Genomic DNA, 17,921 nt, shown 5'->3' on the forward strand with positions numbered 1-17,921 from the left:
ATTTATACTAACTGAGGAACTGAACTTGAGGAAGACTTATTTTATTTTAAAATATAATACTGTAGCTCTCCCTCGCCCACCCTTCCTGTTCTCCTGTTGGCTTTAAGGTAAATATGCATGGGTTTAGGATAGTGGTTCCTTAAGCTCTAATATGCTTAAGAATCACTTTAAGAGCTTGTTAAAAATGCAGATTCCAAGCTGCATCTGCCCCCTAGATTCTCAGTAAGCCTATCAGGGAAGAGCCCATGAAACTATTCAATTATTTTTATGAAGACCTGGGCGATTGTGATGCAGATGAAAAATACACTGACTGCATTTTGCATATTCTCCAAAGATCTCCTGCTAGAGGGTCTAGACCCTTAGAGTGACCATGAAAGCCTTTAACTAGACATACATTAGAACCACAGACAATGTACAGAGAGTGTATCCTACAGTCTCTCTCTCTCTGTCTGAAGCAAACTTGTTGGGGTGGGGGCGTGGAACTGGTTGAGGATGGGGATTACTTTGGAATAATGGAGCCAGAAGTGTAGACTTGGATGGAGTTGGTAGATGTGTGTAAGTTTGGATCACAAGAGAAAGAGTAAATTGATTGCAGTTATATGATCCATTAATGAGGTAGCTGGGGTTCTTTTGGCCTCCCCAGTGCCTGGTATACAGAATGGCTCAGTAATTATTAAATACATTGAGTTAGTCCTGATAAAGCCATTTTTGATTGGCATCCGTAAATCCAGCACTGAAAATTTCTTGGCTAACTTGAACAGGACAACTAGCCCTGAGGTTTCCTTCATACAAAGGAACAGGTATCCCACTGACTGAGAGAGGCACAATTATTCCTGAATCCAGCATGTTCCTTATATGATATGTGATTTGGAAGATCAGCCCTGTAACTTAGTGGAACTAAAGCTAGAATAGCATTTTAAAGTGATTAACCATCAGCTCGTCGACAAAAAAGTAATTTTGAGGTAATTAAAAATAAACCTGGCATTTAAGGAAAACCGAGTAAAGGAGAAGGAAAAGAGGGAAGGGACTGACATTTATTGTGCTCTTCATATATGCTACACGTTTTACAACTTGATATTATCTAAACGACTGACCTTTTTCAAGTCATAGATTCTACAAAATATAATTAAGAAAAGAATTGCTACCTAAAATTAAATTCTGAATATCAATTGGTGGCAAAGGGTTAAATACTTCAATATAAAGCGTTGTTATCTCCCAAAGGGGGGGCGATCTCTACAAAGACAGAGACTTTAAATACACTGGAGAATTCAGCTGCATGAGTTGTTTGGTTCTTAATGGAGATACGAGCTTCTCTAACCCTTTTGGCTTAAGCTAAACCATAATCAGCAATAATTCTGAATTTCAGTTGACCTTTCCAGTTGAATCCAGAACTTCCCATTTAATCTGTTTGCATCAGTTTTTAAAAAGACAGATATCAATTGTAGATGGTTATCTAATGGTCTTGAGTGGTTTCTTCTCATGATGTGGGTTAGAGAACTATGCCAAAATTCCTATTCTTCCTTATAATCCTTGTTGAGGGACTCAAGTTGAGGCTGGCTTGACAGGAGGTGGTTGGAGAGGATTTAAGTATTGACTATGTGTTTGGGCTACACAGCTTTAAGGTTATTTTCCATCTAAAGATTCCATGATTCTATGATTCCAACCAAGAGAAAGAATGGTCTTTTTGTTGGAGGGAATGTAGACATTAAAGCTGTTGTCTACAGAGAAAGGAGGAAAAATTGTTCCAAAAGACAATGGAAACAAAATGGTACTAGAGTTACTCCTAAGTACAGATGCTGTATGTACCCAGCAAAAGACTTGGGTAGAGGGAGAAGGGTAAGAAACAAAAAAGTAATCCCCTATGTGGGTCACCACGTATGATCAGAAGAGTGAGACCAATTCCTTCAGTGTCCTTCTTATTGAAAAGTCAGTGTTCAGAAATGTCACTCACATTCCAAATGCAAATCCATGTGTTTCTCTAGCCATGTATACGCTGCTGGGCAACGCAAATGGAGCAACCTGTGCAATCCCATTCAAGTTTGAGAACAAGTGGTACGCAGATTGCACAAGTGCCGGGCGGTCAGACGGATGGCTCTGGTGTGGAACCACCACGGACTATGACACAGATAAGCTGTTTGGATTTTGTCCCCTGAAATGTAAGTAACTGCTTATCATCAAGAAGAGTTTGGCACGTTTAGTATGGCAACGTGGTGATAAGAAATTGCATTCATCTAGAGCATTTTTTCCTGGAGTTATTTCACATTTATGATCTCATTATGTCCCACCATAACCCTTTACAGATGTCATTGTCTCCATTTTATAATGGATAAAATGATCCATATCTTCTGAGCACTAGAACACAGATCTGTGGACTCTCAACCCAGGTTTTTTAAAATGTGTATTTAGAGCTTGCTAGCAAGACTAGACCGAAGTCTGACTATCTCAACATTTCCTGACCTCATTCTCAGAAGACTAGACTGACCCCACTATCCCAACCTTCCCTGCATCAAATGACCTCTTTATTTCTACCAATTATCAGTTATTTTCTAAGACTTTAGGGCAAATTAAACTGTACACAATGCAACATACACTTAACACTGGAAGTAGGCATGCCATTCCTTCCCCGCCTAATGCTTTACTTTTATGAAGCCACACATCAAAACCAGAATTTAAATGGAGCCACCAGCATATGGTTTGGTGGAGAGAGAGACAGAGAGAGGCTCCCAAAGTTTGTGTGAGTGTAATGAAAAGGTCTCCGCACGGTGAAAATGATCGTGATGATACTCTACTTAGGTTTAATTTAAGAAGAGTCTCATTTAATTGAACACAGCCAGACATCAGTGGAAGTGGGTCATTTATATGCTTGAAGGTTTTTGAAAAGTGCAAATTCAAGTTGTATCGCAATCATGCAAAAGAAGTGGTATCATGTTATATGAGTGGGATGACTCCAGGACAGATGGATTTTTGGTGGTCTTCCACACCGCAGCAGGTTTTAGGGGGGTGGAGGACGTCAGTGCTGGGTGGCAGAGCTGGGGCTGGGGAAAGAGGAAAAGAAAGTGTCCTTTTTCCTTTGCTTCACTTTCCCTGTCCCCCTACACCCTCTTTCTGATGCCAACTTCTTCCTTCCTAACCTTCTTCCCCACTGACCTTTCACCTGCTACTGCATCCTGGCACCACCCACAGCTCTTTCTCCTGCTGCCCTGCAAAGGGGCCAGGGCGGGGACAGGACATCCGATGTGGTCTGGGGTGATTGGGAAGCCGGCTGAATTGCAGTAGCATCACTTACGACTCAGTTTGTGGGACCACCAATCCACCCACAACCACGTTCTCCCAAGCACTGTTGTGCAATAGTAAAACTTAGAAAAATAGTTTGTCAACTTAAAGCCAGAATTCGAAGAATTGTGCTTATTTATCTCTTTTGATATATAATCTCCATTCATCCCTCTGAAAGTAAACTTGATGTCTCAGCTGAATATATTGTAACTGTCTTCTGAGTGTAGTCTCTGTGTTCTGGAGGAATACCCACAAAAACTCACAGGTTTCCTGTTCATAGTGACACTGTTCTCCCATTCTTGCCTGAAGTAGATGTATTTTCCTCTCTTATATCAACCTTTAGAGATTTGATTCCTATTAAATGTTTATAGATATCAAATTTTTATATTAGAAGTCTTTTCCTGAAAAAAGTGAGCTTGTTTTCCCCCTTAAGATAAAGCAATACTTGTTTTTTCATCAGTTAAGGAGGATATTTCTCCTTTACTTAGTAGGAGTATTGTCTATATCTGTTTTGTGGAGTTTTTCAGGGGTGTATATTCAATGGGTCCAACTATAGAATCTTTCCACTTAAGTGGTATTGACACAGGAGTTGCTGGATGAATGTGTGATTTAATGAATGAAATGTAGATGACAAACAGTAAATCACCAGTGACAAGGAAAACTCACCATCTTGGATATCCTTGACTATGTGTTGGAGAGGTATCCTGAGGATGTTCAGTGGAATGAATTTTTAGTCTTGTTACTTCTCATTTATGTCTTCACCACCAAATTATATTATTTTTCTTTTTAAACATAAAAGTGAAATAATTGTAAAAATAAAAAAAATTGTTTGATTTTAATATGTATGAAAAATTACAAGCATATTTTATTCATTTAAGACCTGTCTTAAAGGTCTTTGTAATTTCCTAATGTATTTCATTTTGTGCTCCTTTGGAAAGAGCATTTTATTTTATATTAGCCTTAAGCCCTAAACTTCGATACAGGAAGATGAGGTACCAGTTATTGACCTACTGACACTTAACATATGCTCTTCATTGTCCATTGCATTGTTTATTGTAATGTTTTCCTTCTATCTCGAGATTTATTTTCAAGTATCATGAGAACAGGAAAAGGAAAAGACCCCATTCTCTCAATTTTCTCTAGCTTGCAACTTTAACTTCCAACATCAGTCATGTTGGTTTACTGTGGGAATTTGAACTCTTTGGGGAGAGGTACAGTCAGCAAACCTATATATTCATTGAGAAATATGTCTTAATCCTTAATTGAAAATGGAAAATATACTTTCTTTAAGTGAAGAGTCAATTGCATTTCCGTTTGGGGGCATTTATATTGCTTCCCCCATTCCTGGACATGAAAATAATCTCCTCCCTTTTTAAATATCTCACATTTTCTGCCATATTAGAAACAAAAGCTCCAAATTTCTAATGCTAATTATTTAAAACATCTCTGTCTTCAAATAAACCCCAAATCGGTCTCACTTGAATGATCTCATTTGCATAGGCATTAAACTCATAAGATTTCAGATCACTATAATTTAAATTTAGCATTACTAATTCAGATTTATTTTTTATGTAAACATATAATGATTTTGCAGTTAAAACATCTTAGAAATTTCTATGTGGTTGCCTGGGTCAAATTTTGATATGTTTTCTTCCTCTTTGATATGTCATGGGACCACAAGTTTCATATCACAGTGTGTGGTATGTGTGCAACAAAAAGGTCTGCGGTCCCTTCCTCATCAGATACAAAGCACAATGAAGTATAGAGTTATTGTTCACTGAAAATGTTTTCTATGCATAATGCAACAAATTCTATTTGACTTCTTTCACAGTTGAGGGCAGTGAAAGCCTGTGGAATCAGGATCCATTGACTAGCATTTCCTACCAGATAAACTCCAAATCCGCTTTAACTTGGCACCAGGCAAGGAAGAGCTGCCAACAGCAGAATGCTGAACTCTTGAGCATCACAGAGATACATGAACAAACATACCTGACAGGTAATGACATGAAAAGAAAACAGGATTGTAAGTAAAATCATGATTGCTTTGTTTCTATATAATTTAACTTCAAAGTAGACAGCACAAAGGATTATAGACATTATGCCAGAGGCAGTCCCTAAGCAGATTATGCAGATGATATGACAAATCTACACTGTGAAAATGACACCAGGGATGACAAATAGTTCTCAGCTCATGAGCCGGCTTTGTTCTATTAATTGTAACAGTCCCTAGAGCTAGTGCTAAGAAGGATTCTGAGGACCAGTCTGGGCTCAGAGTAAAAGATGCTACAATCAATTATTGATGTTTTTCTTGAACACAAGGCTTGCCAAGTATTCACTATCCAGGTCCAACCTGAAGCCAAAAATCTTTCATGAGCATGATAGAGTTCAAAATGATAAAATGAAATGCTGCTACCACCAGCAGGGGCAAGTCAAGTGCTGGTCTGAAACTCTAAGTTCCTTCTGCCTCTTGTCTCTCTAACTCCCAGGCTCTACTGGTTTTCAGGTTTTATTGACATTATTTCTACAGTGTGTGTGTGTGTGTGTGTGTGTATGTGTGTGTGTTTAAACATCTGTTCTTATAAGATTGAGAAGATTAAAAGACCTAATGTTTGCTTGAGAAGAGAGTATCTGTTTTAGCTTCTAAAATATACACTGGGGAAACAGAGAGATTAGGAAATTAGTGTGGGAGCAACAGCATCCCCAATTCCCTGCCCCCTACGTCCCCTCCCTCCGGTTTACCCGTATACTGCGCTGGATTAATGTATCTCTGTTCCTGTGATTACCGTGTTCAAAACATCCTTAGCAGCTTTTTATTTTCCATCAAATAGTTAACAAAGCACCTTTGCCTGACATTCAAAGGCTGTCATCTGTCCACCTACTACTGTTCCCGTTTGTGCATTTTGCAGCCTTGCAAAAGAAAAGTCTCATGTTCCTCATCTATGTCTCATACGTTCTCACCTCCACGTCTTTCCCTGTGTCATTTCTTTTGCCTGAAATTCCCCAAATTTGATACAGTGGGAAATGTAGTCTTCTCCATTCCATCTGCATTTTTCTTACTGATCACCATTTTTATAATAGTCACTTACATATATGCCCCTTTCCCCTACAAGACTGTAAATAGAGTAATTTATTTTTTATTCATTCATTCATTCATTCCACTAGATATCTGATATCTGTGTACCAGGTTTTCTATTAGGTCTTGGAGACATCAAAGCCGACCCTGTCTTGTCCACAACTTAAAGTCTAATGGGGAAAACAGACATAAACAAGAAAACCAACAAACAAATAGGTACAAATTACAGTAAGTGCCATGCAGGAAGCAAAGCAGAGGCTGGGTGGAGACTGGGTTAGTGGGGCCAATGGCTGGACATGAGGACTGTTCCTTCCTTCCCCCCAAGGAGATCCACACAGAACCTTCCAAGGAAAAGAGTCTCAGTGAATGTTTGTTGACTGACAAATGATGATGCAGCGAAATAAAAATCATTACTTAGACATTCAGCCTAATGTTTAGACAACTGCACAGTTAGTGTATGGTAAGAAGACAGTAAGTGCAGTGGTTCTTAAATGTGAAGTCGCTTATTCGCATCTCCTGGGAACTTCGTTAAAGTAGAGACGCCCAGGCCCAGACCTGGGAGATTCTAGATCAGTAGCCGTGACGTGGGGCCTGGGAATCTGCATTTCATCAACCACCCAAGTGATTCCAGGGATGGTGGTGGAGGGACCGTATCTGGTAAAACACCGTGTTAGTGTTTGCTCTCTCTAGGCAGCAGAGTGGAGGGGTTAAGAGAGTAGATCCTGGAGCCAGACTGCTTGGGTCCCTGCTCTGTGAAGCTGCGGAGCTTTGGGGGGGGGGGTTCCTGAGGCATCAGTGACTTCTTCTGGTAAAGGGGATCATGCGTGTAAACCATTACAAGGGCTAGAGCATGTCTCCCAGTCTCTCCTCATTTTTTTAGCACTTCCCGTTTTCAACTGTTTTCAGATGATACCTCATCTGGAACACATTCATCCTGTAAGTTATTACTAAGGAGATAGAGAGTAGACAAGCACCATGATCTCACTGTGTGCATTCGTGCACTTAGACATAAGGTCTGCCTTGGTCTGCGCCATTATCCTTTTTTTGCATTGGTCTTTGGGGCTTTTATGATATTGGGACGAAGTCTCAGAGACACTCATCCTTACAACCATGCATAAAAATAAGGAGAGAGAGAAGAAAGCACGGAAAGAGAGGAAAATAAATTCACGTAGACGATTAAGGAACAGAAAAGATGACTCAAGAGAGCCCTGGGGTTATTCGTGTCCACTTGCGTGGCGGAGAGAAACGTGTAGCAGACTTGAAATGGTTTCAGTGGGTGTGGGTTCTGTTTCTTTCGTTGAACCCGTTTGTGGGTTGTGTTATCTCGACTTTTTCCGAATTTTCCTTGTTCTCTGGCTTTCTGGAAGCCCAGGGACAGACCAGGGGTTAACTTTTTACTCTCTTCACTCACTTTACATGGAAGCAAATGGTGATGTGAGTGGACAGGGACTTTGCCAGCGACAGACTCATTTCCTGGCCCCTGGACTCTGCTATCAGACTTGGGCTGCAGGAAATGCTTCCCTAATCAGCAAGGGCGATTATTGTGTCCGTCCTCAGAGCAAACAAGCCCCAGGAGATTCAGAGGCTGAGTTCAACCTCACATACTGGCTTGAATCTTATCCAAGCCTCCGGAATTTTAGTCAGCAAATGTGAATTGAAATCTGGATAAGAATGACTTCTCTAATGAGATGTGTAGTACTTCCTGCCATTTTTTTTTAAAGTCAAAAATATCATGCATTAGGAAAAAAAGTCTGACGGAGAATTTAAAAAATAAAACAGAGGAAAGATATCCCTCCTCCACCTTGTTCTGAAGAAAGATATTCACAACAGTTGGTATTTATTGAGATCTTTGGGGGAAGAATCCAGAAAACAATGGTATGAGTAGGTGATTTGATCCATTCCAGGTTGGAAAATATTCCATTAAAATGAAAAAAAAAACAAAAAACCCACAAATAGTTACACTTTTAAAATAAGTTTTTTTTTTTACATGAGGATTTTGTCAGTATCATTTTTAAAAACTGGAACAGCCAGTTTGATGACTCTGAGATTCAGTTCGCTGTCATTTGTTGGACAGCTGCTATGTTGCCAGACACTGAGCTTTTATTTCTAAAGCTCACACCAACCTCATAATCCCCGTGTTATAGATGAGATAGCAGAGCAGGAGGGAGAGATCAGGAAACTCTCTTAATGACTCATGTTGAGAAAATAGCTGAGCCGGAATTCAGCCCTGTCTTCCATTTCACCTTGCGTGTACTTCACTCTCCAAACGCGCGAGGATCTGGTGGTCCCCAGAGCCCTATTGGGAACCCTTAATTTAGACACCCACATTTCCTCCCTCTAGTTCACGTACTCCAAACCGGTGATCTGATTTCATATTATCTGCAGGGCAAATGCACACACATCACCCCCCACAGCCATTTTATCATCTTCCCTTCTGCTTCTACCCTGAAAAATGTTGGGACGTTCTCTTCAATCTTCAATTCCTAAATCACATTTATGACCACATATGTGCAGGACTAGGATTTACAGAACTGAAATAAGATGTAGGAAGTGAAAGTTGGCTTGTTGCCCTGATTATTTTTACTAGTTTCCTTTGGTACTGCCTGGAAAACAAATCGGACCTCGGTATAGAAAAGAAAGCAAAAATACCCATGTAGCAGTGGGCATGCATACATCTTTTAGCATAACGAAGTTTAAAAGGAGGTGTACAGCCATTTCAGACAATACAGGCAGGAAGTTAAAAATTTTTTAAATTTAGCATGCAGCATTGATGCTTTTCATAACGATACCAAAAACATTCGCGTCTGCTCCTTTATAAAATTACAAAAGCACACTAGAGGAAAAAATGGTGGGCAATGCTCATCTGCTTTCAGTGATATATTTAACACAAGGTTTGAATTTTGTTTCTAAATCACATCTTTGCTAACCCTAATTCAAAAAGGAGCTATTAATAATAATACTAATAATGGTAATAAAGCAGTAACTTAGATTTATTGGGCATATATTATATGTTAGGCTTTCTTTGAAAAAGTATTGATTGGCCAGGCATGGTGGCTAATGCCTGTAATCCCAGCACTTTGGGAGGTTGAGGCAGGAGGATCACTTGAGCCCAGGAGTTTGAGATCAGCCTGGGCAACATAGTGAGGCCACTATCTCTACAAATATAAGAAAAATTAGCTGGGAGTGGTGGTACACACCTGTAGTCTCAGCTACTTAGAAAGCTGAGGCAGGAGGATTGCTTGAGCCCAGGAGTTTGAGACTGCAGTGAGCTGTGATTATGCCACTGCACTCCAGTCTGGGTGACAGAGTAAGATCCTGTCTCTAAAAATAATAAAGACATAAATAAACAAAATTATTAATTAATTTAATTTTTCAAGATAAGCTTAGAAATACCTAGAGTTGGTGAGAAATGTCAAGGGAGAGATAATCCTTTAAAGAACTATTATGATTTCTCACTATGCCAAACAGTATTTTAATTAAGCAATCTCAGACAAAATCTACTTTAATTCTTCTTTAATCAGTGAATTACTTACAGTTTTGAAAACTAAAATACACTTATTTTCTTAACTGATAAGTTTTTAAAAATCCCGGAGTAATTGATTTTGGGGAATAGCCACATTTAACATTTTTGAAAGGCTACCTTTCAGGAGCATTTTCTCTGGACTATCTCTCTGCAAGTATAAAGATAATTATTATTCATGTTAGTACAACTTTAAGGAATTTGTGAAAAAAATCATCCAATGTTCAATTGTAATTATTGACCTAAATGATAACATCAATATGATATGGATTCCAGAATATTTCTAAGGTACAGTCTGGTAGACAGGTATCTCCTCTTGACACCTTATAAGTTACCTGTATTCGTGAATGAATTGAGGCAACACTTTTTTTTTGGTTTCTTTAACTTTTCCTAAAGTGACATAAATAATAATATTATTTTTAGTGCTTCATATTTTTTTTAATGAACCCAGTTATGCTGGAAGCTTACCCTGGAGATTTAAAACCAAAGATTTCCCCTTTTGATAATGTCATTTCCCTGACATAGCTTTATAATAAATATTTCTATAATTTGGGATAAAATTCTAACTTTCAGAAACCAGATGCTGAGTCTTCATATAAGTTGCCATAACTTCAAATAAGTTCTGGCAATAGATATTGTTTGAAGGCAAAGACATATATCAGAAACATCTGCCTAGTTCATTGTTCTTTGCTTAAAGGTGCTCTAACATTTAAAATTATCTAGAAAAGTTACTATAATAATTATAACTCACAGGCAAATTTAATGTAAACAGGGATTGAATGTACTAGAAAAACCAAATTGAACCCTGAGTTCCAATCCTGATCCACTAATCCTCTGCTTCTCTTGAAACAAGTTACTTGACCTCTCTTGTCCTTAGTCACCTCATCTGTAAAATTGAGAAATTGGATTCGATACCTCCCAAGGTATAGACAGTATCTAAGTGAAATATCTGTGCTAGCTTTTAAACTTTGTTTTCTAGAGCATCAGAAATAAAATAAAAATAAGTGAATTTGAATTAATTTTCATCGATTTTTACATGCCAGTATTTAATGTCATCCTATTTTTATTTTATTATTTCATTTAAAGAAATCACACAATGGAGTTTACTTTTCAGCAAACACATCCAGTATTGAGTTCAGTTCAGTTTATTAAACATCAACTTACCGAATCAGTATCAGTCTAGCCAATAATCCTCAAGTGGTTCTCTCTCTGCAAGTGCCTCTCTGCTAAATGCTGAACAAACTAGAGCAACAGGCAAGTCATATGATCTCTAAGAAAGCCAGCTGCACTCTTAATAGAATTGGGGTACAATAAATGTAAGATAAGATTTTTGGCATTGATTCACTCCCTGTTCATTTGAATGTGTGACATGATTGGGTGTGTATATAAACTAATAAAAATTGGGAAAAATTTTAGTGACTTTGAGATAGTTTCATTGGTTACATGAGAACTAAAGAGACTGGGCTTTGGTGTCATATGAACCTGGATTCAAATTTCAGCTCTAGCATGTCACTTAAACTCTCAGTTTTCTGATCTATAAAATGGAGATAATATTACTCAATTCATAGTTTGTTAGGATTAAATGAGCAAATATGGTACTCTGGATACAGTAAGTAGTTGATAAATGGCAACTGTTACCACTGAAAATATTTGACTGTGGAAATACATCCTGTGGATAATAGTAAACATAAACTGGTCCATTTATGTTTACCAACAGGTATTTTATTAAAGCCAAAGGACAGTTTTCTTTTGAATTAATTGCCTTTAATCAATAAAAATAATTTAGCAAGAATAGAAAATTCTTACCTATAGTTTTTAAAAAGATATAGTTAATAACAGGCTAGAGTGTTTCCCACTGGAGGGCTGAGGTCCATGTTTTCTATTTTTTTTTTTTTTTCTTAATTTTTACATCAGGCCTAGTACAGAGTTTGACACATTGTAATTATGATTTATTAACTGCCCAAATAAAGCATTGTTCATGTTACCATAAACACTGAGCGTTTAGCATGTAATTTTCATTATAATGAAGAAGAAAAACCGCCTTAAAAATTATCATAAAATAAAATTTATGGAATAAATTCTGAAATAGAAGTTATCAAAGTGATAGGTTGAAATGTTTATTTTTCCATCATAGTAAATTTTGACTTTTATATAATAAAAAATAAATCTTTTTACTCTAAAATGAAGTAAAAATGTCATTATTTATTGACAGTCAGTCTTGTCCGAATAAGAAATGCATTCACGCTATCCTGGAGAAAGTATGTAATAGCCAAAATGATGGATGGGTTTGAAGCTGAGTTAGATCTGGGTGAGAACCTAACAAGTCTCTTAGTAGCTTATCTGTGCTCCCTGTGCCTGCTTTCTTTACCTGTTACTCACCTTACATTGTTAGGAGATACACAGGAGAAATAGGTATGATTACTGTTACTTCCCTCGATTACATTTTGATTCAAGCACTTAATTCTGAATTTAATTTCAGCATCTTTTCTGAATGCCAGTTTTGCTTTTGTTTTTGTTGTACAGGATTAACCAGTTCTTTGACTTCAGGACTCTGGATTGGACTTAACAGCCTGAGTTTCAACAGCGGGTGGCAGTGGAGTGGCGGCAGTCCATTCCGGTATTTGAACTGGCTACCAGGTAGGGTTGAACTCCTCCGGGGTCTAATTAATCCAAATTTAATCTGTCTGCATACCAGGAAGACCTTCATTATCTCCCATGTAGATCTCAAAGAGAGAAGGATTGACAGACTTCATCAAATAGAGTTCGTTTCTCACCTTGCTTTGAAATCCACCAGCCTGATTAAAATATACTAAAACCGTAGGGTTATACCAGCTTCCTGGGATGAGGACTTGTCTGCCATGATTATCACAGACGTCAATGCAGATCTCTGTTTAAAGTGTAAATCCTCAGAATATCCCCTGATTTAGTGGGAATTATGTCCAAAAGCAAATTTTGTAGCTATTCTTAAACATGATTTACTAAATATGCTAGTAGGATTGTTACTATATACTTGATGTAGCATCAACCTTGTCATCATCCTTCCAAGGATTATCCAACACCTATTTGTAAAGTTTGGTAAGGTGCTTGCGAGTTTTTGTATGACAGACATTTGACTCTTTTGCCATGATCATTTACATTTTATAATGTTTCATTTGAAAGTGCTTATAAATAAAATATACATTTATGACATATAATATATAATGCTACATATAGTATTTAAAGATTTTATGCATATATATTTATGTCTACATACACAAACACTATGAATTTAAGTGAAATGAAATTATTTGAGGTTGGAGACCCCAGACTCTATATTTTGAGTCATGAGATATTTGCACTCTTGCTGTCACTGTGACAATGATCCACATTTATACCATTTTTTGCTGTTTTTAATCGAATGGAGTTGGATTAAATATACCATCTCAGTTATATGATATCCCATACTATCATAAAAATTCATTAGCACTTTTCTTGACAATTTGTAGTTTGTAGAAAAATAGAGTCAGGGGATGATAAAAATGTTCAACAGCTTTCTTATTTTTTTGGAGGACAGAAAAGGCTATGAACTAATTATTTCTACATTGTCATAACATACATGTAACAGGATATAAAAGGAGAACAATTACTAAATGTAAGTTTACCTATAAAGCAATATTCAGAGAAAACAAAAAGACTAATGATAAGACATTTTCATCTTATTCTCCAATATAATCTGGTGTTGGTAGCTACTTGAAGTCCTCTATTGGGTATGATTCCACGCCACTCCCCATACCCCATCCCAGAACCAATCTTGTTTTTTTAGGAAAGAGTTCAATTAGTGATTAGTGATGTCTGCTGTGGGTGTGGGAAAGGAGAGGCTTATCACATTGGTCACGTGTTCATTTATCAGTTCAACTGTGGGCAATACTGATACGGTGTTCTTTCATGCAGTCAGACTTATTTTTTAAAGCCACTGAATGCTTTTTGCATTTGACTTAGAAAACTAAACTCTCTATTTCCTATATTGGCTTATTATATTCAAAAAAGAAAACATGGTAAAATAATATTCCAAATAGACACTAAAACATGAGAGGGACTTTGGGAGGCCAAGGCAGGAGGATTGGTTGAGGCCAAGAGTTCAAGACTAGCTTGGGCAACACAGCGAGACCCTGTCTCTAGAAAAAATTAAAAAAAATTAGCCAGGTGGTGGCACGTGCCTATAGTCCTAGCTACTTGGCAGGCTGAGGCAGGATGATTGTTTGAGCCCAGGGGTTCGAGGCTGCAGTGAACTATGATTATGCCACTGCATTCCAGCCTGTGCCACAGAACAAAACTCTTTCTTAAACAAACAAATACCATGAGAGGGAATTTTTAGAGGATATATTTTGGCTTCAATGAATTAGAATTTACTATGAAATTTCACTTTTAATGCATTCCTTCAATGCATGATGGTTACAGGGCTGTCACTCAAATCTTGCAATGATAATCAGCTCTATTTTCTTCTGGAATATGCAAAATAAATATTACTACAAGAGAATATGTCTTTTTTTTAATGAGTGAAGATTTAATTTGTCCACCTACCCATTCAGTCAAATTCAACTGGAAGATACCACTTGGGCTCAATTAGGTCATTAGACAATAATAATCATTTATTAGGGGACTAGACTTTTTATTCTTGTCTTTGTTGCTAAATTATTATATAACATTAGGCAGATCATTTTATTTATCATTCAGTTTGGGAGTGATGATTATAATATTTAACCACTCGCATTTTTTGACATCAGTGAGAAAATCTGGGGGTTACCTTTGCTGAAGGTGAGGAATGCAAGTGGAATATGATTGGGAAAGGAAATGAAGCTCTCTTTTTTATTAAAACAAATTCCTGAGAAGTCAGTATCAGATCAAATCACCTTCTGAAATAGTATGAGAGCTTCTTTAAACTAATATTAGAAATCTTATGGAATATTAGAAATTGTTCTTGAATCAATTGTTCAGTCAAGCATCCGAGTAATTAACAATGCATCTGTTAAAATATATTCACTTTTGAAGTGAGAATATTTTACATAGATGATGTAGAAAGTGTGCATTGAAATATATAATAACTATGGAAAGCACTAAAGGCCAGGAATTGATGTCTTAAAGTTGGTAAGGGTGTGTATTGATAAATAAATGTATAACATGGTTTATGAATTAATATCTTAATCACCAATAGCTATGAAATATATTATTTGTTTCTTGAATTTCTAGTTTATTTCTAGTTTATTTCTAGTACTGCTACCTTACCTGTTAGTTCAGTTATCCTGTTATTTTAGTCATAATAGCTATAAATTTTAAAACATCTTTATACTTATTACTAACAATTTGTGTATGTGTGGTATTTAAATAACTTTCAAAACTTTCTGATTTAGACTTTTTGGAGCAGGTAATATGATTCCCATCTTGCAGGAAGGGAGAGTGACGTTCAGGCACAGGCTATATACATGTCACAAGCCACAAGGCAGAGTTATTAACAGAATGTGCCCATTCACCCTGTCTACAGGTGTGAGATGAAGGTAGTTTTCAGAGCACTGATTTTAACATCATATATCAAAGTATCAAAAAGCATGAGAAATGTGGGTGTCAGTGCATGTACCCATTCCATTAGCAATGTCCACTCTCTCTGATTCTTTAATCAGCTTCGAGTAAGAAATGGATGAAGGCTTAGCTGCTAATAGTATTCTTTAATGGGCTGAGTTGAAGATATTGAGAAAGAATCTCGGTTCTGGGAACATGACATCTTTCCCTTACACTTCTTCCTTCCATTGGGCTCTCTCTCCTCTATTGACCTTCTTTCCTGTCTCCTCTCTCTAACTGGGAAAGATTTCTCCATGTCCTCAAATTCTCTAGCCTGGACCTCATGGTAAGCGTGACTTAGCTTTATTTGGTGGGTACTGACAATGTTTAAGATAGCTGGTTTGGAGCATCATGTGTTCTTTTTGCTATGTACCTCTCTATGATACATACTATGATACAGGGTGATGATTGTTTAAGTGTTAAGGTCTAGCTTTATTTGTTGGTAATGGAGAAAAAATTCATTTCAAAGAGGTATACTTGTATAATTAACAGTTTAGGCATTGGAATGATCCAACAATAAGAAAACAAATAGACACCCATGGTGTCTTTCGCTGTGCAGTCAGTAGATACTTATTTGCGAATGTGTAGCAAAAGACAGAATGGGAGTCTGTTAAATCTCAAGGATGAGCACATGAGGCTGGGAACAATATCTGCTTGGAATACCTATAAGAGGCCCACGTTAACTTTTCCTTTTCCTCAAAGGTAGTCCATCAGCTGAACCCGGAAAAAGCTGTGTGTCACTAAATCCCGGAAAAAATGCAAAATGGGAAAATCTGGAATGTGTTCAGAAACTAGGCTACATTTGTAAGAAGGGCAACACTACTTTGAATTCTTTTGTTATTCCCTCAGGTAAGTGACCTATTTGGTCTGAAGTGCCTCAGATATTAGAATTTACAGATAAATAACGTTTCAGCTTAGTTGTAACTGTATGAAATGACTCCAGAGGTTTTGTTGATAATTTATGGAGTAAACCTAAGGACATTCCTGCAATATTTCTTTTTGTTGGTTACTGCTACTGGTTTCCAGCATTTCCTGTGTGGGCTGCAGTGCTGGGCATTGTGCAAAGCCTTCGACATAAATAAGAATTTTATCTTCATGACAGCCCTATGAGGTAGGAATTATCATTCACATGTGATGGCTGAGGAAAAGGATATTCATAGGATATATAAAACTTGCACATATGACTGGAATCCAAGCTAGCATAATAAATATCTGAAAGGGTTATTTTTATTACGATCTCACAGATCTGTTTGGGCTCCCATGCAATTCAAGGTGGCATCTTACACAGAATGGAATAAAATATCCAAAAAGTAGTAACTGAATTTTACAGATAGGCTAGACTCCAGGAAATAAAATGAACTATGCTTTCCATTATATTTTATAGAAGAATTAAATTACTAAGGCAAAAATTAATTCTTTCTTCAAATTGACAAAAAACAAGCTACATTGTTTTTTCTTACTATCAGCTGTTTTTGGAGGGACAACTAACATGTTAAATGGTTTTATTTATTTATTTATTTTCTGCTGAAGGAACCTGACAGTGTGACATTCTTGACTTTTTTTCTCCTTGACTTTGAAAGCAGTGTCTTTTATTTTTTAATATGCTTGACATGGCTAGAAATTCAAAAGGTGCAAAATGATGAAATCATCATGTTGTCTTAGCACCTCTCACACCCAGTTCTTCTGTCTGGAGACGAATCATTTCTGGGCGTGTATTCTTACCAAGTTATTCTATGAATTATATTATTTTTGCCTGTTTTATGCAAATGGCAGTATACCGTGCATATATTCTTTACCCTAAGTTTTCCACTTGATAACAATTTTTTACATCTTTCCATAAAGTTCTGTGTTCATTTTTATGTCTGCTGAATAGCCATGGCAGGGAGGGAACATATACATACGTATTTTTTTGCCAGTCTTCTATGAATGAGTTTTTAGTTTATTTCCAATCTTTTATTATTACAAACAATCTTGAAGTGAATAACTTTATACAGATGTCATTTCATGCATGTGATAATTCTTAGAAGTGGACTTGCTGGATTAGGGAGTGGGTGTATTTGCAATTTTAATTGATATAGATTTGGCCAAGATCTCTAATGGACATAGATGAGGGTCCTGGTTATTGTCTTTGATTATACTTTATAGGCTCTCCATAGTGACTGGGGACATCCTTAGGGAGAGCTGAATTATTTTTGTATTTCCCCTCCTCTATGCCTCCTGTAGGAGAAATAATATAATTCTCCCTTTTTGGAAGAGCTCATGTAATTTTCTTTCTAAGACATAGAATTCCCTTCTCTGGGGAAGGGGAGAGCATGGTTATGTTAAAGTTTCTCTAGTACAGGAGGCAGAAATATATAAATTGGCCTTATTATTAGCTTTACCTGCCAGTATTAGGTTCCTCATCTGTAAAATGGAAGTATTAATACCTTTTCTTCCCGTGAAATCTTGCTCATACTGTCACGC

At 37.1% G+C, this 17,921-nt stretch overlaps 1 protein-coding gene across 1 annotated transcript in view; it reads left to right on the top strand.

The window, feature by feature from the left end:
• MRC1 (mannose receptor C-type 1) overlaps positions 1-17,921 on the top strand; it is an 80,821-nt gene that overhangs the window by 12,461 nt on the left and 50,439 nt on the right. Inside the window, exons 3-6 of the mRNA XM_045534233.1 lie at positions 1,983-2,156; positions 5,105-5,269; positions 12,390-12,503; positions 16,161-16,307. Of these exons, the coding sequence (XP_045390189.1) occupies positions 1,983-2,156; positions 5,105-5,269; positions 12,390-12,503; positions 16,161-16,307 (600 nt within the window). The remainder of the gene's footprint in view (positions 1-1,982; positions 2,157-5,104; positions 5,270-12,389; positions 12,504-16,160; positions 16,308-17,921) is intronic.

Source organism: Lemur catta, chromosome 1 (assembly GCF_020740605.2).
Source record: "Lemur catta isolate mLemCat1 chromosome 1, mLemCat1.pri, whole genome shotgun sequence".
NCBI lineage: Eukaryota > Metazoa > Chordata > Mammalia > Primates > Lemuridae > Lemur > Lemur catta.